The 25,522-nt window shown below is 43.1% G+C and overlaps 1 protein-coding gene across 1 annotated transcript in view; it reads right to left on the reverse strand.

The window, feature by feature from the left end:
- The window catches only part of Ccdc170 (coiled-coil domain containing 170), a 77,652-nt gene that overhangs the window by 12,417 nt on the left and 39,713 nt on the right, over nt 1-25,522 (reverse strand). Inside the window, exons 6-9 of the mRNA XM_052750954.1 lie at nt 17,675-17,992; nt 8,604-8,804; nt 3,317-3,490; nt 729-971 (exon numbers count right to left, since the gene is read on the reverse strand). Of these exons, the coding sequence (XP_052606914.1) occupies nt 729-971; nt 3,317-3,490; nt 8,604-8,804; nt 17,675-17,992 (936 nt within the window). The remainder of the gene's footprint in view (nt 1-728; nt 972-3,316; nt 3,491-8,603; nt 8,805-17,674; nt 17,993-25,522) is intronic.

The following is a 25,522-nucleotide window of genomic DNA, read 5'->3' on the forward strand; positions in this document are numbered from 1 at the left end:
CTCACCATGGGTGGGGCCAGCCCTGGGCTGGTGGTCCTGGGTGCCGTAAAAAGCAGGCTGAGCAAGCCATGAGGAGCAAGCCAATAAGCAGCACCCCTCCATGGCCTCTGCATCAGCTCCTGCCTCCAGCTTCCTGCCCTGACTGCCTTTAATGATGAACTGCGGAATGGAAGTGGAAGCCAAATAAACCCTCTCCTCCTCGACTTACTTTTGGTCACGGTGTTTCTTCATGACAATGGTAACCCAAAGACAAAACTCTGATTCTCAGTAAGTAGAGCTTCTATTTTCTCATCCCCTCCTAAACAAATTCCTATCTAATGAAGACTTCTGTCACTGGCCTGCTGGAAATGAAGATATTCTACAGAGACACTTGGGTCTCTCAATCTTTCAGACTATTGAAACAGCGGACCCCAGAGAAGTGGGAATTTCCCCAGGAAAGGCCCCAGACATGTGTCAGACCACTTCAGAATGAGACTTCACACACTGAACCACCTCGGCAGCTCCACCTTTTTCCCTCTTTTGTTTGAGGAAAATACATATAACCCAGGCTGGCCTTGAATTGTCTGTGTAACAAGAGTGACTCTGGACTCCTGATCTACTTGCGTCTACCTTCCGAGTGCTGGTATCACAGGCACGCACAGCTACGCCTGACTCAAGGGCGCCATTCCTTAGTGTACACTTGGATGTGCATTGGCAGAAAGAAAGAGAAAGGAGCCATACACACTTGCCTTGAGTTCGTTGGTGTCAGCCAACTTGGCTTTGAGCTCAGTGTTGTGTTCCCGACATGCACTCAGCTCCTTCTGCATCCTCTCCACCTTCTTCTCCAGCTTCCTGACAGTGAGATGGGCCTCATCCCTCTCCAGAGCCAAGGCTGTGTGTGCCTGCTTCTCCTGTTGCAGCTGGGCAATTTTCTGCCGAAGGAGGTTCATATGCACTTCTTTGCTGTCCAGCCTTTCTTTCTGAGTCCTTAGCTGGTTTGATACAAGAGGATTTTTTTTTTTGAAAAAAAAATAATTGAACAGTCAGTAAATATAAATGAATTACCCAGATAATGTCGATTTTTATCCGCACTTCAATAAGACTCATTTGCAAACCATCAAAAAAAAAAAAAAGGTCACCGGGTCCCTTTCCCTGATTGAATTTTTTTATTCGTATTTTTTCCAAGAATTAATTCTGTAGCTACAAAGTACGGGACAAAAGAGCCCCAGAAAATGTGAGAAGTAGTCAGCTCTCCACAGCTGCTTCGTCCAATATTCTGTGCCTCATAATAAAAATGCAAAATTACTTTTAAGACTAATAAAATAGGCTTATCAAGAGCAGAATAAGTAAAATATAATAAGACACAGACAAAATCCTCTCCAGTGCTCAGTGGCGTCTTCTGAAACAAGAGGTCCCACATCATACTGGAAACTTGCCCTAGATAATTTGAGCCAGTTAGAACCGGGCTGAGTAGCTCCCAGGATGAGAGTTGATACATTCTTGCAGAAGATATACGCAGGAGACTTTTAAGGAAATTGTTTACAAACTTTGAATCTCCGAAACAGGACTTCATGAAGATTTCGCTTCTCTGAACTCTTTGTGTTAAGCTGTGAGCTCCTCCAGCCAGGCGGGGAGTAAGTTCTTGGAACAACATCCCTGATGTTGACAATCAAATTGATGGAGGGCATTGGAGTGGGTTGTAGAAAATTACTACAAGCGGAGAAAGCCTCCTGAGCTCTGCTTGTCGCTTCAGTAGGCAGATATTAAATCCAGGCAGTTCTGTCACAGGTCACAAACACCAGGAGGGGGAATTGAGAATGGTCCAATGCCCAAAGCCCAAAGGCTGGAGACTGTTACGTGACCCCTTCATTTTCCCCTAAGTGTTCTGAGGTGGAAAGACTTACAGAAAAACTATTTTGCGTTTCTTGCCTATCTGTGACAGCTGTGTCCACACCTGGGTCACTCCTTAACAAACCTATTGATATTTCTCTAATCAAATCCCTTTTAATATTTTTGAATAATGCTTTTATTTATTTTTTGAAACTTTCATACATATATACAATGCATTTTGATCTTATTGAAACTTCAGCCCACAGAGGTTACCGAAAAGCATGTGGGAATCCATCCTCTCTTGCTATCCTGTGAGTACCAAGGATCAAACTCAGTTTGTCGGGCTTAGCAGCAAGCACCTCTACCCACTGAGCCATCTGGCCTACCCCCAACTCCCTTTCTTGAACCACGTCATGTCAAATTGCACTCTGATACAAATGTCCACTGATAAATTCTGTACATGGGTAATTTTAATGATGATATAATTCTTAAGAAGGAATAGCACTGGACATTAAGGAACAAAATCAATTTTCTGAGGAGAAGTGAAGAAGGAATTTTGGCCCAATTCGACATCCTTGATGGTTTCTGTTTTCTAAAAAAAATTCCTCCAGATACAGTGAGCTGGTGTAAGGGCTAAGTGAGAAGAACAAAGTTTATTCTATGAGACAGGAGTTCACAATTTCTCTTTTAAAATTAACTCTCCCGTGAGGGGTGTGTCATTCTTCCCATCTTAATATGAAGAAACCAACAGAGAGGTACGTGATTCGCCCAAGATTACACAGTCTGGCCGGATCCAAGGACCCAGATGTGGCTCATCTCATACAGCCTCTACACAAACCGTTTCTCCTAAGAAGGATTACAAGAACACATCTGTGTTTCCTTTTCTCCTTTTCTGGGGCCGATAATTACACAACTAATAACTATGTTTCATCGCTTGCATTTGTCCATTCACCCATGTGCTCGAAACCATTTCGAACTCTGCCTTTCAATTGGATGGAAAGTGAATGCTTCTCTCTGTGCTTTCTAGTTCAATAGAGCTAGTGCGTGCAGAACCGCTCAGTGGCCCCCTCTCCCCACCCCCACCCCTCGGCTTCCCTCCTCACTCAAAGGAGCAGAAACTATGAGATTTAACGACTGTGTCTGCAAGTCTCTCTTGCGACCAGGTTTGGCCACGGTATAAACGTAAGTTCAGCTAGTATCTTCCAGAATCTTCTTTACAAGCCATCACTTGGGTCTTCATCTTCCCTCGTCTTCCCCTCTTCCAGCCTTCGGCATGGAACACAGACAAACGGTTCTAGTTACTATTTTAACCACGGAGACAACGACCACCACAAGGATGGGCAATTCCAAGGCTTACAGGAGCCTAGTGATAGATCCACACATCAGATAGTCTTCTAATAATATGCTTCCTAAACACACGGCTGATGACGGTGTAATAAGATCATTTTAACACTCGGGTTTTCCAGGAGTTTCTTTTCTTGGTCCCAGGAAGTGTGACGGTGCCTACCTTTCTCTGTAAGTTGTGAGCGATGGTCTTGTTTTCAATGACAGCATTGCTTTCGAGGCGGACTAGCTGCTCCGCGCGAGCTAAAACTACGTCCAGGCGCATGTCAAAGCCAAGTTCAGCAGCTATCTGGCCCAATTTCATTTTCTCTGAAAGCTGATCCAGAAACTTCAGATACTAAACCCAGAAAACAAGAATGAAAATGAGACACGGGAGTTAGGGTGTGGTCTCACCGAGTCCTCTCTCTCTCACACAAGTTTACAGGTTGTTCTCTTTAACGTCACCCCAGAGCCTAGATTCTGACCCCAAGATTGGGTAGTGAATGTCTGAACCACCTTACCAATTCTCTGCCATCTTCCTGTCCAAACACTCTGTTCTGTCCTGGCCAGTAACCTTGATGTCAGCTTAATACTAATTACACTTCTAAGCCCTGGCACGTGACAAATGGGCTGTGCCCCTAATTCCACTCTGGTCTCTCTCTATGTGCCTTGGCAAAAAGCCACTGTGACTTTGCCCCTCCCAGGCTGTCCCAGCACTTAGCAATCACTCTACAACCAAAGTTCTTCACATGTATACTAAAGTTGAACATCATTTAAGGTTCTTTGTTGTTGTTAAAATGCTTTAAGGGAGCTGGAAAGACGTCTCAGTTGGTAAAATGCTTGCAGTATAAGCATGGTGACTTGAGTTTGAACTGCAAAACATACATTGTTTTTAAAAGCCAGACCCTGAATGTGCCTGTAATTCCAGCATGAGGGAGGCAGAGACGGGAGGATGCCTTGGGGTTTACTGGCCAGCCAGTGTAGCCAAATGAGTAAGCTTCCAGGTCAGTGAGAGACCCTGTCTCAAAAAATAAGGTGAAACACAACTGAGGAAGATGTATGTTTTCACACACACACACACACACACACACACATGCACATACATAGGGAGAGAGCTTCAGGAAATGCTCTTTAAAGTGTTCAGTATAACATAATTAGGTGAACAACAGTCTAAAACAGAACTGTGTGATAGATGTCATAGTTTGCAAATCTTTTAAATATTTATCTTTATTTTATGTGTGTTTTTGCCATCATATGTATATGCATGTGCACCACATGCAGACAGTACCTGAGGTGGCTAGGAGAGGGCATCGGATCCATTAGAACTGGAGAGACAGACATTTCTTTGTGAGTCACCATGTGGGTGGGTACTGACCAGGTCCTGTACAAGAACAGCAAGTGCTCTTGACCCTTGAATCTCTCTAGCCCCCGCAGCTCGTGTTTTAACAGACTCAACTTGCACAAAGCTTAAAGGTCATCCTTCATTTAGCTGCTATTGTTTACCTGAGCATATTCGGACACAGAACGCTCAGTGTGTGCTGGATGAGCGCACTGGTCCATCAATGCTCTTGCTCTACGGCAATTACAGGATTGGGGTTCTATCTCCAATATCACCTTCTTGTTGCAGTAACTTCTCAGCATCTGGCACTTTCAGGCAATTAGATGGTGAAATGAGTATCATTTCCTGCCATCTAAGTGTATCAGTTTAAAGCCTGAACTATTTATATTTTAGTCATCAGGATGGAATTATCTGCAAGTATATATTTTTCAATTTTGTTAAATAGCATATAGATAAATACAATTTAATCATCTTTGGAATCTACAGTAACTACCAATATAGCATCATTCACTACGCTTTGATGCCACAGACAGTTTTACATCTGAGTTGTCACACTGTCGGTTCTTCTTGCTCTGGTGGTTTCTCCATTTCGGATTTTATTTAACCTCTAATATGTGCTTGAACGTGACCTCGCTGGTATTGCTTGCATTTTAAGTGGAGGAAGCAGACTTACCCTTATAGATTGGTAGAATTAATATGTGAAAATGGCCCTCCTACCAAAAGCAATCTACAGATGCGATGCAATCCCCATCAGAATTCCAACACAATTCCTCACAGAAATTGGAAAGGACAATTTTCAATACAGAAACATAAACAAACCAGGATAGCTAAAGCAATCCTGAATGACAAGAGAGCTGCTGAAGTTATCACCATCCCTAATCTCAAGTAGCACTACAGAGCTACAGGAATAAAAACCACGTGGGATTGGCATAGAAACAGACATGTTTCTGAATTGAAGGCCCAGAAATGAGGCCACATACCTGTCGACACCAATTTTTGACAAAGATGCCAGAAATACACCCTGGGTAGAAGACAGCATCTCTACCACGTGACACTGGTCAAACTGGATGGCTGCATGTCGAAGAATGCAGATCCATACTTATCACCCTGCATAAAACTCAACTCCAAATAGATCAAGGACCTTAACATATTACCAGATACACCGAATCTGATAGACTAGAAAGTGAGGAACTGTATTGAACTTTTTGGCATAGGAAAAGACTTTCTGCACAAAACCCCGAAAGTACAGGCACTAAGGACAACTAATAAACTGAAAAGTTTCTGTGTGACAAAGGACAAGGGTATTTGGACAAACTGGCAGGCTACAGAACACGAAAAGATCTTTACCAATTACATATCCAATAGAGGTTGAATATCTAAAATGTTATGTGTAGTTTTGGTGCCTGTCCTGGATCTCATTCTGTAAACCAGGCTGGCCTCGAACTCACAGAGATCCACCTACCGAGGGCTGGGATTAAAGGCGTGCACCACCGCCTCCTGGCTTGAGGAAGTGCCTCTTTCAAGGCCTTTAGTTGTTCTGTTGAGGGGCTAGAGGAGTGACTCAGCAGATGAAAGTATGCACTGTTTTTGCAGAGGATCCAAGTTTGTTTCCCAACACCCCTTCAAGTGACTCACAGCTGCTTCTAACTCCAGTTCCAGGGCATCCAGTGCCCTCTTCTGGTCTCCTCAGGTACCTACACTCATGTGCACAAACCCATGAACCCCCCCCCACACACACACACACACACACAATTAAAAATAAAATAAATCTATCTTTTTTTAAGATTGCAGTTGATGGAAAGGTTTTTTTTTCTAATTTTTTTTTTTTTTTTTTTTTTGGTTTTGAGGTAGGTTATTACCATATACCCCAGGCTGTCTTTGAACTTACTATGTATGTAGCCCAGGCTATTCTCAATCTCATGGTCCTGTGCCTCAGCACCCTAGTAATACAGGCATGCCCAACTGGCTTAAAAATCTTTAGTTTTGTAGAAATAAAAAGGGGGGGTTACTGTGTGTTTTATTCATTTGCATCACAGGTTACCATGAGTTAGAGACCATGCGTTCTACTCTATATTGTACTAATCTAGAGTATATCTGGCACTTAATCTATACAACTTTACTTTCAATTTTACATCACCATGCCCTTACTACTTGCACAGAAAACTCACTGTGGACATAACTAACTTATGTAATCTGCTTTCATAGCTGAGAACTACTTTGGCATAATTTTGATGAAGTCTAATATATACTTACGTGGAAAGAAGGGAAGAGAAATCAACCTACATGGAGAGGGTCCCAGTGGTTCACATTTGTAATTCTAGCACTTAGGAGGGAGGCGAGAGAACTGCCAGAGGTTCAGGGCCAGCCTGCACCAGACAGTGAGTTCCAGGCCAGCTTGGGATATGGTGTTCAAGGCCAACCTGAGCTACAGAATGAGAACTGATCCTTGCCAGAGGAGGAGGAGGAGGAGGAGGAGGAGGAGGAGGAGTAAGAGGAGGAGGAGGAGGAGTAAGAGGAGGAGGAGGAGTAAGAGGAGGAGGAGGAAGAGGAGAATCATGTCCCCATATATGTGAATAAGAAAGAAGCTGTTACTCCTGCCTCCAAGTTCTAACCACATTCCACATCCATTTCCATCAGAGCACCAAGTGTACTAGTCATGCCCTAGTCCACCTGTCTCATGTGGATTGGCTTCCATAGAGGCCTTTTGGGCATCTCTGCCTATCTGACCCCTAATGTAGCCATGGCCATCCTCAATTTCTTTTAAGTTCACAAGAATGAAAAGGAGTGAGTTTCCAGAGTACACTCTTCTCAATCAAAGAGTATCTTTTATGACAAATTTTGTCCCCCTATTCTTGATTCTAGGCACCTCCTTTTCTGTTCCTGCCCTCTCTCCATGGACCCTTGTAGTTCACAAGCTCTTACGTCTTCACTATTACCAACAAAGCTTTTCTTTAACCCTGCTTTTCATGTTCTTCTTGTGACTCTGCACCCCTTCCCTTCTAATTACACTCGGCGCAAAGCAAGTGAATTCACTTATTCACCATTCTGCAAAACCATTTCCAAGTCCTGCTGCCCCCCACCCAGGCTCAGGTCCTTAGAGTGGACTATTCTCTCATGCTATTCTTGTCTCCCTCTAACCTAATAGTACTATTTCTTCTGAGTAGTTCCATTGCGACATCTCAGCTCCACCAGGCATGCATTGCTTAACCATGGATCCAGTTTCTGAAAGCTGCAGCATCAGACAGGGCTGTCATTGTGTGGACATCATGGACAGTTACACCACCACTCGATGAGTTTATCTTTGTTAACTTTTGAGGTGCTGAGGATGTGACCTAGGGCTTTGTGCATAGTAAGCACACACTCTACCACTACACAATAGCCCAGCCATGGTCATAGAGGACCACCGTCATACACACAATCTACCACTGACAAAAACATCATCAGGCAGCAAATGACTGCACTCTGATGTTCACAGTCATTAATTATACTTTATATTCTATAGAAGAAAAGAACCTTCAGGTTTAAAAGATCTTCACATCCCATTCTTCTCTTTGCCATAGTTCCACTAAGAATTCCACATTCTACCATATATGATTACCCACTCTGCAGTCTCTGAATATAGCACTTACAAGACTTCACACCTTTAAACTGTGTCTACCTACAGTATCTGCCCCCTCCCCCACTATAATCCTATTTAGCCTTCAAAGATGAATTGAACCATCTCCTCTCTTGTAAAATCCCCTCCTTGTCCGGAAGTGTCTACAATACTTTATTAATGCACTATGACAACTATAATACATATAGTCTAGGGTACAGCAGGGTATCTTAATGTCTGTCTCCTCTATTAAATGCTGAGCCTTTACTAATAGAAATTATACATCACCCATACTTCAGCTACCCCAAACCTTCCAACCTCATAGATAGTGGACACACAATAAATACATACTGGCTTTAACTGGATTAACAATCAAGGAAACCCTAAACAATAGGAAGAGACTTATTATTCCTTGGAAATTAGCTTGTAATTCAAGACATGATCAGTCCCTAGCCACTGCAAAGTTCAGAATGTTCTCAGGTACAGTTTCAGCCCATGACAGATACTCGCACCATGGATGCGCCGTCCCATTCTTACTTTCTGTTTCTCAAGATTCAAGTTGTCTCTCACAATGTCTCCAGAAAGCAGCTCTCCCTCCAGGTGACTCAGCTGACCCTGAAGGACCTCCAACTTGCTCTCTGCCTCATGGGCCCTCTGTATGGCTTTCCGGTGAAGCTCGGCTTCATTTCCCAACTGTTCGACAAGGTCTGATATCTGGGCTTCAAGCTGGGAGACCATCTGGAAACAAAGACGGAGAAGAAGGCAAAGCCTTGTTTAGATGACACAAAGTGTTCAGATCCACCACTCTGCCCAAGAAGCCTCACCACTATGACACCCACTTGCCGATTCCTTGTAAAAATTAAATTAAAAATAGGTCATTTGTAGCTGTTTCCCCCTGTTTGAAATAAACCAACATTTGTTATCAGACTGATAATGGTGGATTTTTTTTCATTTTTCTATAATTCCTTCAACATGGTTAGTCAATAAATATTTATAGATAATATTTACTTGTCTCCAAAATTGTTATTAATTTAGAGATTTCAAAGCTAAGCTGGAAGGAAAAAGGTTCAGGCGAAAAGTCATTTCAAGAGCCACAAAAATGTCATTTCCCCAGAGACACTCTTTCAGCACATCTAGTTGATTAAAGATTATGTGGTAATTTATCGTCAGAAGCAGCCTGGAGGTGTTATTGGGAATTCCAATGCAGACAGACATTTTTCTTCTATTTAGCCTTCTACTGAATATTGGTTATGTACATCCTAGACTTCAGTGGTACAATTATATACTGATATTATCATTTTAGCATCTGAAAGGTCAAATTCTTTTTAATATGGAGACCAAAAATTCTCCCAGGATTTACATCCTTCCCAGGAATTCCTCTCTTTGGTCCTGATCGTCCTGTCCCCAGAAACAAAGAGCAAAAGTCAAATCACAGACTTAAAGCACACTTTCAGACCACCCACTGATTTTACTAAATTCGGTTTTTGGAAAATGCTGAGCTCAATAAAATTGGGATAAAACATCAGTAAATAAATGTTTTCTTTTGTTTGGGGAAGTGTAAAGGAAAAGAGTAATAGATGTTTAAATGGTACTACAGTGTCATTTTACAGTACTAATGACCTGGACTGTTTTGGCTTTTTTAGAGTTTAAATCAAGAACTGAAATCAGACTTTGCTTTTTTCTTAGTCATTTATACAAACATGCTAAATGCAAGAGACTGAAGCTGTCATCAATTTTTTTTGAAACACTATTTTATGTAATGTTTGATCTGACTTACACTCAGACCTTCAGTGAAGGGCCAATAAGCATAAACTAGAAAAGAAAGTCCATGTTTACTTAGGTTTTCATCCATCCCTATGTAATATAATACAATATAATAAATATATACTGTAAAATGTTCATTAAAGGCCAAAAATATAAATTGGAAAAAAAAACTTTCCATGATCCTCCAGAGACCACAATTATTTATTTACTTATTTATCTATTTTAAATAACGTATTGGTTTTGTATTGTTATGATACAGTCAAGATTGTGTCATGTATACAACTTTCTGTCCTTGTTTTTACCTAGTAATGGTTTAAGCATCATTTTCTGTCATTTTCTATTATTCAAAATTACTAGCATTGCAAAGGCTGCATTAAGAATTCATTATGAGGGACTAGAGAGATGGTTCAGTCATTAAGATCACTTGTTGCTCTTGCAGAGGACCAGGGTTCAATTCCCAGAACCTATATGGTGGCCCTACTGTCTGTAACTCTAGTCCCAGGGTACCCAATGACCTCTTCTGATCTCCAAGGTACATACACACACATGCAGCAGAGCACTCATACATTAAAATAATAAAAAAATAATTTTTTTAAAGATTTTGAAAAGAATCCACCACAGAGCTAGGCACATAAGCCAGTTGTACAGCACATGCCTGGCCTGTATGAATCTGGGTTCAATCTCTAAAACAATTCACCATGAAAAACAAAGAAAAAGTTCTCAGCACTGGAAGATGGAAGCAAGACCGTCAGGAGTTCCAGACCAGCCTGATCTACGTGAGACCACGCCTCCATGCCCCTACCCCCAGCCTAAGCATTCCTGTACAAGAAAAGAAAATGTTTCTTCTAATGACCAAAGCTGTCTAAACACACCAGACAGCAAACAGGTAGTGTATCCAGGTCAGTGGAGGACAGAGGTTAATCAATTCCTTGTTCCAGAGTGGACTGAATTGAGTGACACCTGGAGGGCATTAGACCAAGCAAACTGAAATCTCATCCTCCGCTTTGATGGCTCTCAGAGTACCAAGCCTATAATACAACCCATTCTATACTTCAGTGGGTATTTCATATCAGTATCTGATGCTAAGTCATTCAGAGCTATATTTGAGGAATTATTTTCCCCCCAGGGAAATGTGTACTATTATTACAGAGCAGAAGACTCTGACAAACCTCGATTCACCTTGTCAGCTCTAAGAACTATCGCCAGTAGCTGTGCTGAGAGTTCATGGGTGTGACAATTTCCACCATCAGTATTCCCGATCCGATGTATGAATTCAACCAACCAAGTGCTCTTTCCTTAAAGAGTGTTTGAAAACCTTCAGGAATTTTCCTCCGCCGGCCAGATGTGGTGGCCCATGCCTATCTATAATCCTAGCACTGGGGAGGTTGACACAGGTCATCTTTGGCTATAAAGCAAGTCCAAGGCTAGCCTGGGCTACACAAGATCCTGTCTCAAAGTAGTAAAAGAAAAAAAAAGACATTGTCCTATGCCATATTTCCCAAACTATTTTTCTTTAGCTATGGAGTCTTTTGTCAACTAGAAATCTTTCTACAGAAGACAAGTGAGGGACAAAAGCATTTGAGTCAAAGCCAAGAGACCCCTGCCTGCACACCACCTGTTAGACCTGAGGATGCTCCAAAGAGCCTTGAAAGCCCAACGCAGGCCACTTTGCAAACTACTAGTAAGTGGATGGTTGAACTGTACACAATGTACCAAACCGCTACTCGAGAGTCTGGGATCCAGAGTGGAGCAAAGAGCCGTGGCCCTTCCCAATCTACCCCATCATCACACTGTGGCCCTTCCCAATCTACCCCATCATCACACTGTGGCCCTTCCCAATCTACCCCATCATCACACTGTGGCCCTTCCCAATCTACCCCATCATCACACTGTGGCCCTTCCCAATCTACCCCATCACAGAGCTGAGCTTCAGAAGTTTTGCTAGCTGTCAGGGCACACAGCACATGGTTGTTGTTGTTGTTTTCAGAACTAAAGTTACATAAACTTATTCAAATAAACTAAGAGCACCATCTGACTCCATTCTTTTGAACACCAGATACCGGTCCCCGGGTGTTCCCACCCAAACTGTACACCTGTTGCTTTTCACACCAAGAAGTGTGAAGAGCCAATGAACTTTTCCTTCTCCCGTCCTTCTGTAGTGTTGTCTGAATGTACACTGGATGTTCTCAAAGTTTCTCTACTGAGGATGTAGGGGCTTGGGGATGGGAGCATCACAAAAAAACACATACCTCAATTTTGTTAATTAAAGACTTACTTCAGCAGGCTACCCTCCAAAAAGAAACAAGAGAGATTTGGGAAGCAAAGTTATAATGCCCTCAGAGCTAACTCACCTCCCAAGGACAAGGATTTGTTGATCTCCACAGAGAGGCCTTTTGCTCTGAGACTCTACCAAACAACGTGAGAGCTCTGTGCCCAGAAAAAAAGCCTCCTGGGTCACCCAAGGCCTGGTACTTTCTCTTATTCAAATAATATCTTTCATTTTGGAATTATATAAAGTAAATTATCCAGTAGCTTAACACCAGGCTTAATATCAGCCAAGTTCTCCTTCCTCCACATCAGTATGTGGGGCCAACAGTGTCGACTAGCTAACCCTGCTCCCTTCCTCTTTGTTCAAGCTAACTTTTGTTACAGGTTAACTTGGTACCAGCAGAAAAGGAAGGTTGGTGTAACTAAGGCCCTCAGAACAGGATTTATTTAGAAATAAGCTTTTTACCGAGATAGTGTTACCATTGGCTCACTGGGGTAAGATCTGGTTAGTTTGTCCAGTGTCTTCATAAAAGGGAGAAACTTTGATGCAAAAACAGACATATATAAAAGGAAGATACTGTCAAAACATGGGGAGAACCCACGCACCAGCCAGGAAGGGTCTGGGGCCATCATCAGAAGCCAGGGGAGCTTCACAAACGCAGGAACCAGCCCCAACTACACCTTGACTGTAGAATTCTATCGTCAGAACTGTGAACTAGGAAGCTCTGTTGACACCACCCAGTCAGTGGCACATTGTTAATGACGTGCTAGGAACCAATTACAACTTGGGAGGCTGGAGGCACCACACCCCTGGCTGTTCAGACACCATTGCACCCCGGAGTGAGCATGCAGAGTAACTTTTGACAGTGGCACGTCAGTGGAAGTCTGCTGGTGCTTCTCGGAAACGTCTGCTGTAGGGAGTACCAGGAAAATGATGGTGGGCTATGAGAGTTGAAGAACTGGGGGTGTGGAACTTCCCTCGGGCCTTCAGGAGCATCAGGCTATGTCCACGGCACCTGCAGAGCCTTTCCAGCTGAGGCAGTAAGCAAAGCCAGCAAAAAGGAAGTCTACACCAAGGTGAACGAGCTTGTGTGACTCTATAGTTAGTTTAGGAAACGAGGAGAAATTGATCAGGTCACATCATCTCTACACTTAATCAATTCTCATTCAAATTAGTAAGCTAGGAAATACCTCAAATTGCGGAAAATTTTGCCTCAAAATGTAAAATGTAAAAATGTTGTATGTTTCAGCCATTGTGCAAGAAGCCTTTTATTCTTAAACATATGTTACATGACCTGAAATTCTAAGCAAAATAACATCTAGAAAGTCTTTTTGGATTCCTGGGAATCCAGAGGTAGGACTTTCCTCTGAGGCAGAGGGTTTCAATCAGGGATGACTTTGCCCTTGTGGGGAGGCATTTGGTTATGTCTAGAGACACAATGGTTGTCTCAAATTGGGGCTGAGGGTTGCCCTGGGATCTAACAGGAAGAGGCTAGAGATGCTGCTAACACCCTGCAATGCACAGGACACTACCACCAACTGCCACACACACACACACACAAACACAAATACACACACAACACTCACACACATATACACATATGCACACATACATACACACACACATTTATATACAGACACACACACACAGATACACAACACACACATACATACACATATATACACTCATGCACATACACACACACATACACACATATACACACACTACCCCATACAGAACTAGCTGTGAGGGTACACACCTATAATCCCAGCACCCAGGAGGTTGAGGCAAGATGATCATGAGTTCAGGAACAGTCTGGCTATATAAGACCTTCTCTTCAAAAAAGAAGAACAAGAAGAGGAGGAGGAGGAGGAGGTGGAGGAGGAGGAGGAGGAGGAGGAGGAGGAAAGAGGAGGAGGAGGAGGAGGAGGAGGGAGAAGAAAAAGAAGAAGAAGAAGAAGAAGAAGAAGAAGAAGAAGAAGAAGAAGAAGAAGAAGAAGAAGAAGAAGAAGAAGAAGAAACTATCCAGTCTAAATATCAACAGTACCATAGTTAAGAATCCCTGCTCTAAGATATGATACAGCTAATTTTTAAAGAGAAAATTAAATTCTGCCAGAAGCAGAAACTGAAGGAAGAAGTAGAAACGACGTGGGGAAGAAGTGGGGGCAGTGTCCCCAATTCCACTGGGAACTGCACATCTAGACGAGAGAGAATGTACAGCCCCAGAGGAAACAGGAAGAGTAGGTGTTCTGAGGCGGAGAGCGCACACGAAGTGGACAGTGTGCCAGGCCAAGCCTGCGGGGCCTTCACATGGGATGACTCAACAGCTGGCTGCCTGTAGCCATGGCAGCTGGCAGGGAGAAGCAGCTTCCTCCACAAACAGATTCATCAATTTCTAAAGCGCCCATTCTTCAAAAACATTTCTAAGACAATGCGCAAAATCCATTTTCTCCTGATTTTACTTGAAGATGAGTCACGCAAGACACCAGCTACATGCTTGATTTGGGGCTTTTAAATGGGAAGTGCAGCTATTGAGAAAAATTACAGGGTAGGGGAGGTCGAGAAAGACACTAAAACGACTGAATCATTCCCATTTGTATGGGAAGTGGGGGAGGCATAGTCAGCTTAACCAATTTACACCACTTTGCTTTAGAAAATAAACATATACATCATGCTGGTAACCGTATGCCATGGTTCACGTACTGGAATTAAAATAGCAAGGGGGAGGCTGGGAAATATAGAATGAGAAGCAATAAAATGAGTGTGGGGGGAACATGAGCCATCAGTGCACACATATTACCACTCAAGACAACTTCCTGAAGTTCTTCCCAGTTCGGTAAACAATTCCTGGCCTCAGCTGAGTTCCTATGTGTAAACTGAGTCACAGGAAAAAAAAATGGACTTAACCTCATACATTACAGAGTGCAGCTCAGCTATAAAAACACTGTGCACTGGGTAAAAAGGCCATGAGAATTACTTGTAGAACATACACATGAATTTTAGGTTGGTTTCTTTTATTTTTTTAATTTACAAATGCATTCTTAAACTAACTTTTTTTTAAAAAGTCATTGTGGGGCTAGTTCGAGGGTTCAGTCAGTAAATCACTGCGTTCAAAGGACCAGGGCCTGAATTCAGTCCCCAGAACCTACATATCAAAAGCAGGGCATGGTAAGGTGGTGACAAGCAGATCCCTGAGGCTCGCAGGCCAGGCAGGGTAGCCTACTAACGATTTTCAGGCTAGTGAAAAACTCTATTTCAAAAAATAAAAAAAAAAAAAAATTTTAGTGGTACCTTGAACAATGTTGAACCAAGGTCAACTTCTAGCCTCCACATATAAACACACACACACACACACACACACACACACACACACACACACACACACACACACACCACATTCACTCACTCACAAAAAAACAAGAAAAAATTAAAAATAAAATGTAGTATGTATATTTAAGGTATAGAAAGATGTTGCAAGATCCATATTTAGTGAACACCTTGGAACAGATTAGTACATATATCATCTCTCCTCTTACCCTTTCTACTACAACATGGATGGACCTAGGGGACACTGTGCAAAACGAAAGAAATCAGACACAGAAAGAAAAACATTGCATGATCTCACCTACGTGCAGAATCTTAAAAATCTTTAAAATACCTATACAAAGCAGTAGACAATAAAGCTGTCATTACTTGGGACAGGAGAAGGAGAGATGATGGGGGAACACAAAACACACAGCACCGACCTGTGGGTGAGCGACACTGACCGATGCAAAAGCACATTTGTCTCCTCTTGAATGAGTTTAACATCAAAAGAAGAACTAGCCATCACGGGATTCTACATGCACGTGCGATGCCATTTACCTTCGACCTCATTAACTAGGACCCAATCATTTGGAGTTGATGATCCCTGCAACAGGCTGACATCAACACCACTAAGTGGAGCTTTGCCGATGACAGCTACTGACAGTGTGGATGATGACGCAATTAAGCATGGATCTGCTCTAACCTGAATGGTCCCTTTTACTGTTTATAGTGTAGGTCTCCTCACTGCCTCGCTGGGGCCTCAACATGGTATGCAGAAGACAGAAGGAAGGACAGAGGGGGAGGAGACACAGCAGCAATAGTTAATGTTTGTTGTTTTGATTTGCCAGACAGTGTGTGAACATTTAACAACTGTTCCATTGAATGCCTCTAATAAACAATAACCTTAAGAGGCAAATACTGGTAACTTATTTCCTAGCAAGACTTGGCCTGACCTGACCCCGCAGGCCATCGAATCCTCAATGACTCAGGCTATTTATAGTCTCCATTCATCCCATCCTGAGGGGCTCGCAGGTTCCGCTGTAACGCAGTGAGTGTGGCTGGCAATGGGATACAGTCTAGACCCCTTGTGGAGAGCTGTGTGTGGATGATATATGGCTTTTTTACATATTTAGTTTGCAAGCCCATGAGTACCCTAAATTCGAAAGCACACTTGGGAGTGTGGTGGAACAGGCCTGCAATTCTAGCACTCGGGAAGCCTTATAAAGGAGGGGGGTTCCTGTGAGTTGGAAGCCAGCCTGGGCTCCATAATGAAACTCTTTCTCAAAAACACTACTCACTCCCCAAAAAAGAAAACACTCAATGAGCCTGAAGAATTTCACATTTTGGAACAGGAACTGCGAACTTTGTACCAGATGCTAATAAGATAAGAAAGTAAAAATCTAAAAAGTGGGGACGGTAGCTCACTGACAGAGCATCCTTCCCAGTGTGAGAACCTGGGTTCTGCCTTCAGTATTGTAAAAAAGGAAAAAGAGATCGTTGGGTCTGGGGAGATAGCCCCATGGTTCAAGTGCTCGCTGCATCAGCAAGAGGCCAAATGTGGGATTCCAGAACTGACATTAAATGCCCGTGGCTCATCTGTCATCCTAGCCTTGAACGGCAGAGACAGGACTCTCTAGAGCAAACTGTCTGGTGAGGCTGACCATACCACCAAGCTTTGGGGTTGACTAGTCCCAAAGGAAGACTCCTGATATGTACCTCCAGTCTCCATAGGCCCATGCACCTGCAGGGCCCCAGACACATACACACCACACACAGACACATACAAATAGACACGTACACATCACACAGAGACACATGGAGACCGTGAAGGGAGAAGGAAGAGAAAAAGAAACAGGAAAGGTCACTGAAAATCTCAGAAACCATGACCTCAGGGTCTTGCCAGAGCTCACGCCACCCTGAGTAAGCATGTAGGAGAAACATGGACAGCTCCAACTCCATCAAGAACTTGGGCCAAGCCGGGCGGTGGTGGCGCACGCCTTTAATCCCAGCACTCGGGAGGCAGAGCCAGGCGGATCTCTGTGAGTTCGAGGCCAGCCTGGGCTACCAAGTGAGTTCCAGGAAAAGGCGCAAAGCTACACAGAGAAACCCTGTCTCGAAAAAAAAAAAAAAAAAAAAAGAACTCGGGCCATCCAATGTATAGCTAAAGGTGGCGCAAACATGCTCCATTACATAGTAACTGCTTCCAAGACACGGATGCTGTGTGCAGAGTGAATGCTGAAGAAGTTGTGTGGGGCCATGGCCTACTCACCCTCTTCTTGCTCTCCTCCTGGATGCCGAGCTCTCGAACTCTCTCCAATATGGCACCCTCCGTGGACCCAGCCGTATCCAATCCGCCACAAAGAAGCACCGCCAGCTTCTCCCTGAAGGAGGAGTTCTGGCTTTGCGAGGCTGCGGCTGCATCCTTGCTGGCTGTCAAGCTCAGGCCCAGCTGTTGGCAGCTTTTCCTCAGCTGGGTCAGCTCTTGCTTTGAAGCGTCCCAGGCTCGCCGCACAGCAAGCAGCCTTTCCCGGAAGAGCTTAGCTTCCTTTTCTAGAGCTGTTCTTGCTTCCACAGCACTGAGCAAGTCCTGAAAGATGATAGAACGAAAAGAGTAATGGAGACATCTGCACTGGATGAGGTCTTCATTTACCTCTCCTACCCACGTGAGTCCAAGAACTTAGGGTTAGGTGTATCTTACGATCTTAGTTCTAAGGTCTCTCCATGGCTTCATAAAGTTATTAAATATAGTTGTTTGGGCTGGAGAGAGAGCCTAGTGGTTAAGAGCACTAGCTGCCCTTCCAGAGGACCCCAGCTTGATTCCCAGCACCCACACAGTGTCTCATAACCATCTAGAATTCCAGTTCCAATGGATCTGACACCTGTGGTGATATTGTGTTCCCCAAAATATTGTGCACCCTAATAAACTTATCTGGGGTCAGAGAACAGAAAAGCCACTAGATATAGAGGCCAGAAAGTGGTGGCCCACACACCTTTAATTCTCGCACTCCAAAGGCGGAGATCTGTCTGGATCTCTGTAAGTTCAAAACCACACTGGAAACAGCCAGGCATGGTGACACACGCCTTTAATCCCAGGAAGTGATGGCAGGAAGCAGAAAGGTATATAAGGCATGAGGACCAGGAACTAGAGCTGGTTAAGCTTTTAGGCTTTTGAGCAGCAGTTCAGCTGAGAGGCATCCAGTCTGAGGAAACAGGATCAGCTGAGGAATTGGCGAGGTGAAGAAGCTGTGGCTTATTCTGTTTCTCTGATCATTTGGCATTCACCCCAATACCTGGCTCTGGGTTTGTTTTTATTAATAAGACCTTTTAAGATTCATGTTACAGACACCCTCTTCTGACCTCCACAGGCACCAGGGGTGCATGTGATTTACATTCACACATGTAAGCAAAACACTCACATATATAAAAATCAACAAATAAATCTTTTTATTTAAAAGAAAAAAAAGCTGTTTGAGGTACTTAGGATGTGACTAAGTCAATAGAGTGCTTATCTAGCATGCGCAAAGCCCTGTATTCGAGTCCCAACGTCACAGAAAAAAACCCCTGGGCTCTAGCCCCATCGTCACAGAAAGCCAGGCACAGTAGGGCACAGCTGAAAACCCAACAATGAGGAGGCAGATGCAGGAAATCACAAGTTCAAAGTCATCCTCTGCTACACAAGTTTGGGGCTAGCCTGGACTACAAGGGTCACTGTCTCAAAAACAAACAAACACTATATGAATACAGTGGCTGCTTTAATCCTGTGTTTAAAACTAGACTGGCAGTCTCTTAGAAGTGTCACTTCACAGAGAAGAGCTGGGTCTTCCTTCTAGTTTGTTGACTGATTTCTCTCAGAGGAGAAAACAGGAACTGAGAGAGCCTGAAGAAGGAAGACTGAAAGACCTGTGGGGGCGGGGGGGGAGGGGGGGGGACGTGGATTGAAAGGAAGAAGAGCCACACTCAGAAAAATAATCTTGAGAAAATACCATAGGTAGCCAGAGATTAAGAAAAATGACATGCAGGGCACAGAGACGTGCGCCTGCTTCTTTAACTATGGGTCAAGTGCCCAAACTTACAAATTCACATCAAATAAGTCTTGACGCTTAGTTACCTAGTTAAGGATCTTTCATTTTATTTTGTAATGAAAATAGAGTGTGAGGGGCAAAAAACACAGAAAAGAGACAACATCCTTGACCACAGACTCACCCGACGGGGCCAGTAACATTTCTGGCTGTTAGCTAAGATACAATCATTGTTTTTACATTAGAAATGGTCTTTAAAGGGAATTTCTCTCCACCAACAGCTGGGAGACAGGAAAATGGGTGGGCTGAAATGCTACTTCCTATTTCATAGAGAAAATATAACATCTTCCCTTTTTTCTTACGGTGATTCTAAAATTAAATAAATAAAACAAGGAAGTCTCAGTTATCAGTTGGAAAGCAAAGCCGCCCAGAGGCAAGGTAGTTAGAAAAGCCTGCCCCTTGCAGGGTAATCACTCTTTGGGGAGCTTATTTTGTAAAATGCCTTGCTTTTTAGGGACTTGGTTTCCCCTTTCTCTTTCAAGAACACCCGCATCACTGCTAATTAAATCACAGGCCTTAAAGTACAACCCAGGGTCCTTTAGCAAAGACACCATATTTTTAGCATTTACCGATTTCTTTCAGATAGGAACATGGTATCTGCCCACTTGCTCACTTTTGGTAGCCAGAAGCAGTGTTGGCAATGATCAATTGGACTCGTGTTTTTACTTAGAAAACGGATGCCCTAAACTCGATGCAAGGATAAACGTTAACCGGAATGAGTTCCAAAGCCATATAGATGATTACATAGTAGCTTGTGTATGAAAAGAAGCCTCTTCCTGCAAAAGCGGGAATCTCTCATTGTCGGTCATGATATTTGAAAGCAGCTCTACAAAAAGCCTTTAAGATACATTAAAAAAAAAAAACAAAACTATCAGAGCAAGATGGCTCAGTAGATAAAGGCGATCGCCACCAAGCCCAAAGACCTGAGTTCAATCTCCAGGACCCATATGGTGGAAGGAGAGAACCAACTCACCTGTGAGTTTTCCTCTGACCTCCATCCATGCACATAACATGCTAGCAACACACACAAAAATAAATAGATATAACATGTTTTTAATTTAAATCTATCAGATGATAGAGTATGAAAGACTTGCTGACAATTTGAAGTAGATTAATTAAATGTCCTCCAATACCAAAAGAGCACCAAACATAATTAAAATATTTTAGCTTTGAAGACTGTTTCTACCCTACTATCTACTACCAACTTAATCTAACACCCTACAACAGTGGTTCTCAACCTGTGGGTCATGACCTCTTTGGTGGTTGCTTATCAGATATCCTGCATATCAGATACTCACATTACAGTTCACAGCAGTAGCAAAATTACAGTTACTAAGCAGCAATGAAATAACTTTATGATTAGGGGGTCACCATGAAGAACTGTATTAAAGGGTCACAGCAGTAGGAAGGTTGAGAACCACCCTAAAACAAAACACTGCCTCTTTTTAATCCAAGCGCCCCTCATAATGTCTACTAAAAAATCACAAAAGTAGTTTGGTTGGATTTTTTTTCTGGAAACATTCAGCCCAGTGAACTCTAATCTGTTTCTCTATGAAATGAAGGAACCGGAGCCAGCAGCAGACCTTGGGGACAGCCACTCCCTGGTGCTCTGATTAATCACTCTGGGACTCAGCTGCACTGGTCTACTGGAAATAGATGTCCTCGGGACTGCAAATGCAATTACCTCCCCCAAGTCCCCAGGAGCAAGCCACCGCACTGGAGTCTGGTTGCATGGCTACCTCAAGGATGCCCTGAAGCATGAGACATGAGGTGACATGAGCATGGCTAGGCGTGACCTGGTGACAATTGTCAGATCACACTGACATGGAAGGAGAAACACACACCTTCTTTCCCAGAAAGCTCAGAAGTGGCCTCCACTGAGGACACATCTGCGCAATAAGGGCAGGCCCCCCCCACCCCTGGCGGAAGGTAATGCTTAAAACATTTTGTAATAATTAACAAATCTTGCTGGGTGTGGTACTACATGCTTTTAATCCCAGCATTTGGGAGGCAGAAGCAGGTGGATCTCTGTGAGTTCAAGGCCAGCCTGGTCTGCCATAGCAAATTCTAAGGCAGGGCTACATAGAAAGAACCTATCTCAAAAAATATCAAAATAGTAATAATAATAATAATAATAATAATAATAATAATAATAATAAATCTTTAGGCTCAGGCCTCTAAGTCACTAAATGAGCAATAATGATGTCACCATTACATTTAACAAAATTGTGTACAAATAACATGGAGTGTTCAGTGGAAGACAAAAATCTGTCTGAAGCAAAAAAAGCCTCTCAATGGTTTGTACAGAGAAGGCTCGGTGGGTAAAGTAGCTGTCTCAAAAGCATAAGAACCTTGAGTTTGAATCCCCAGGCCCCACATGAAAGAGCCAAGAGATCTGCTGGGTGGGGAAAGACAGGCAGATCCCCAGAGCGGGCAGGGGAGCCAGTGTGGCCTAACCAGTGAGCTACAGGTTCAATGAGAGGTCCTGTCTCAAAAATGAGATGATGAGCAATAGAGGGAGAGCCTCTCCATCAACCATTAGCCTCCACAGGCACACAAACACATACACATTCATGCGGGACATACACACACACACACACACACACACACACACACACACATACATTGTGGAATATTATTTTAACTAGGCAAAGATGTGTTACATTTGTTTCTGCTGTGGAATGTTACTGTGTAAAGGTGTGTTACATTTGTTTCTGCTGCAGTAGTTTAATTATGTGAAGATGTGTTGCTGTTTCACCCTGCCTGCCTAAGGCACCTGATTGGTCTAATAAAAATCTGAACAACCAATAACTAGGCAGTAGAGGGATAGGCGGGGCTGGCAGGCAGAGGGAATAAACTGGAGGAAGAGTCTAGAGAAGGAGAAGAAGAATGAAGAGAATGAGGGAGAAAGAGAGGGAGATGTCTGGGATCAGAAGCCAGGCAGCCACCAGCCCGCAGACACAGAGTAGGACATACAGAAAGAAAAGGTTAAAAAAAAAAAACCCGAGGCAAAACACAGATGAAGAGAAACAGGTTAATTTAAGTTATGGGGAAAAAGATAGCCAGAAATGAGCATAAGCTAAGACCAAGCATTCATAACTAATAATAAGTCGTCATGTCATGATTTGGGAGCTGGTTTGTGGCTCAAAAGAAAAAGCCCGGTACACACAAACACATTCATGCATGGTATACATGCACAATTGCTTCCTATCATGAACTTGCTAACTACAATATGGACGTACATATTTCTGCGATCAAATTACCTCTTAAAAATACAATTAGAACTACTACACAGAGAAACCCTGTCTTAAAAAAAGAAAAATACAATTAGTTCTTGTCAAGGTGGGAACTTCTGGCTGAAGCTTCATTCCCCCAATTCTAAACTAATTTTATAAATTAAAATGTCAGTTGTTTAATTCTGCCCACTGCAGTTAAGATTAACAAATAAACCCTGCAAGTGCCCACAAGTAAGCACACGCGTGTGAGCACAGACAATGTGGGTATAAATTTTTTATATAAAATATAACATGCAAACATCTTTTAAAACTACAATTCCGTCCCCAAAACATAACTATACGCTAAATTACTAAGTATGGCAGTGACAAATATTCCAAATTATTCAATTAGAATACAGTTATATGTCCCTGGGTGACACTAGACCTTACAGAAGAATGCATAGGGCTGTCGGCCGACACAGGGCTAGTGATAGATTTTGAAAGCAGACTTACTCTTGTTTGATTTAGATACAAATTAAAAATAAATATCTTGGAAGTGAAGAAATCACCTTAAAATCTCTTGGAAGCCAGTTCCGAGGCTGCACCTTGACAACCCTGGTTTCAGCAAACCTTTGTAAGAAGTGTTTAGTCCTGTGTCTTTGTTTTTCTTATTGTTTCATTTTGCTGAGACAGACTCTTTCTTTGTAGCTCTGCCTGGCCTGGAACTTACAATGTAAACCAGGCTAGCCTTTAAGTTATCTTGGGTCAATGTAGACCAGGCTAGCCTTTACCTTTAACTGGATCCTCCTGTCTCTCTTTCTCTCTTGAGAAGCTAGGATTACCATGTCACCACAGCCAGAAACTTCTGGAAATGTCTTGAAATCCAAGCATACCCCTCCTGCAAGCATCATGGGTCTAACCAAGACTTCCTCACTTCATAGGCAAACCCAAAGCTAGTGTGTGATCACAAGCAAACTTCAATGCTGGCACAAACATCACTCCTTGTCAATATATTTGCAGATAGTTTTCTTCTTAACACAAAGCTGTGTGGTTTTAACTTTTGTTCAGATATCATTGTATAACCAAAAGCTTCATTATTAATCTCCTGTGCACAAACTTTCAAAATAGGATGGGTACCGTTTGGGTGATTCTTTTTCCCCACACTTATTCTCCATACAGTGATTACGCTTCCATTTTAAGGCTGTGGTTTCAAACACTTGAAATTTGGATTTGCACTTTATGCAAATAAATGTTAATTTTCCACCTAATTTATTTTTCTATCTATAGAGGTATTAGTCAAGAGCTGACTCAAAATAAATAAAGAGTTATGACCCTAGCCCACAGCCCGGAGGACATTCATACTAGAGTGCACACACAGAAAGACTGGTGGAAGTTTTGAAGTTGTGTTTTGGGGGGAGATTTTCTTTAAGTGGAGCATTTACCCTGCAGATGCCTCCGGGGATCCGAAGGCTGCCTTGTCGTCCAGGAGGCTTTGCTCTGTTCTACTCTTAACAGATGCTCAGTGATGCAGAAGCTGCAGAGCAACATTTTACTTCAGATGAGCCGACCTTTCCCAGATCAGGGCTGTCCCAGTGGCATTGTGTATGTTGAAAAGGACAAAGGTAGCTGAAGTTTGAAAGTCTCATTATTAGCAAACTCGGTGCTGGCTGACCGGGGATGTATCTGCCCCAGAAGCCACTGTGTTCCTGGGCTGCAAACACTGCCCTAGGCTGCTCATTCTGTGCCTGGAGGACCACGGACAGTTCCCACTGGATCTTTTTCAGCAAGATGAGATCGGTTCTGTCATGGATAAGATTAGACCCACAATAAACAGTATTGTATCGTGTAATCTTTAAATGCTGTTCTGATTTTAAATTTTTAGAATAACCCTAAGGATAAATCATCTAATAAATTTTAATAAATATCAGAATGTCAACTTTGACAACGTCAATACAATAATACATTAAAAGCTAATAAGTAAAAAGAGGGGGATGAAAAGTTAAGAGGATGGAATTCTTCCTGTTTTGTGGCAGGGAACACAATGAACAACCTTCTGCTGTTTCATCCATCATTCCTTGGCAAAGTTGCTGATTGTACTTTAGACTCCCAGGAACAGCTGGAACTTTGACCTCATGAGCAGGTGTTATATTCGTGTCTGTTTTCATGCTAATTCCTCATCTGGAGAGTGGAACTCCTCAGCCTCTTAGACAACACAGAGAGGGTCCAAGTGAAGAGCACTGGGGAAACCCTTGGACTGCTTAGCCAAAGGAAGAAACTTAGAAATTACTTCAAAATGTTTGCAATGTGGCCTGGTAGCACAGGCCTGAAATCCTAGGTACTTGGGAGACTGAGAAGAAGGGTCAAGGCTTGCCTAGACTATGGAATACATTCATGTCCAGCCTGGGCAATTTAACAAGATCTGGTCTCCAAGAATTTTTTTTTCTAAGTAAAGAAAATATGCCTGAGGGTCATGTGCCTTGCATGAATGAGGCCATAGGTTCAATCTGCAGAACTGAAGAAACAAGAAAGGAAAGGAAGGGTGGGGGGAGGAAGGGAGGGGAAGGGTAGGGAGTGGAGGGGAGAGAAGGGGAGGTAAGGGAGGAGAGAGTTGGGGAAGGGAGGGGAAGGGAGGGGAGGGGAGAGGAGAAGAGGAAGAAAATACATCTCCGTTTGTTCTGTGAAGTAAGACACTACCAGGATTAGGGCATAAATTGTAGAAACTCTGGTCTCAGGCTCTTTTGATGGGGAACTGCCCCAGCTGGAAGTGCAGAAGCATCAGGGACTTTCCACCTCTGGGGGAGCCTGAGGAAGGGCTAGCCACCA

The sequence above is a fragment of the Peromyscus californicus genome, unplaced genomic scaffold (assembly GCF_007827085.1).
Source record: "Peromyscus californicus insignis strain IS unplaced genomic scaffold, ASM782708v3 Scaffold_22__1_contigs__length_63687245, whole genome shotgun sequence".
NCBI lineage: Eukaryota > Metazoa > Chordata > Mammalia > Rodentia > Cricetidae > Peromyscus > Peromyscus californicus.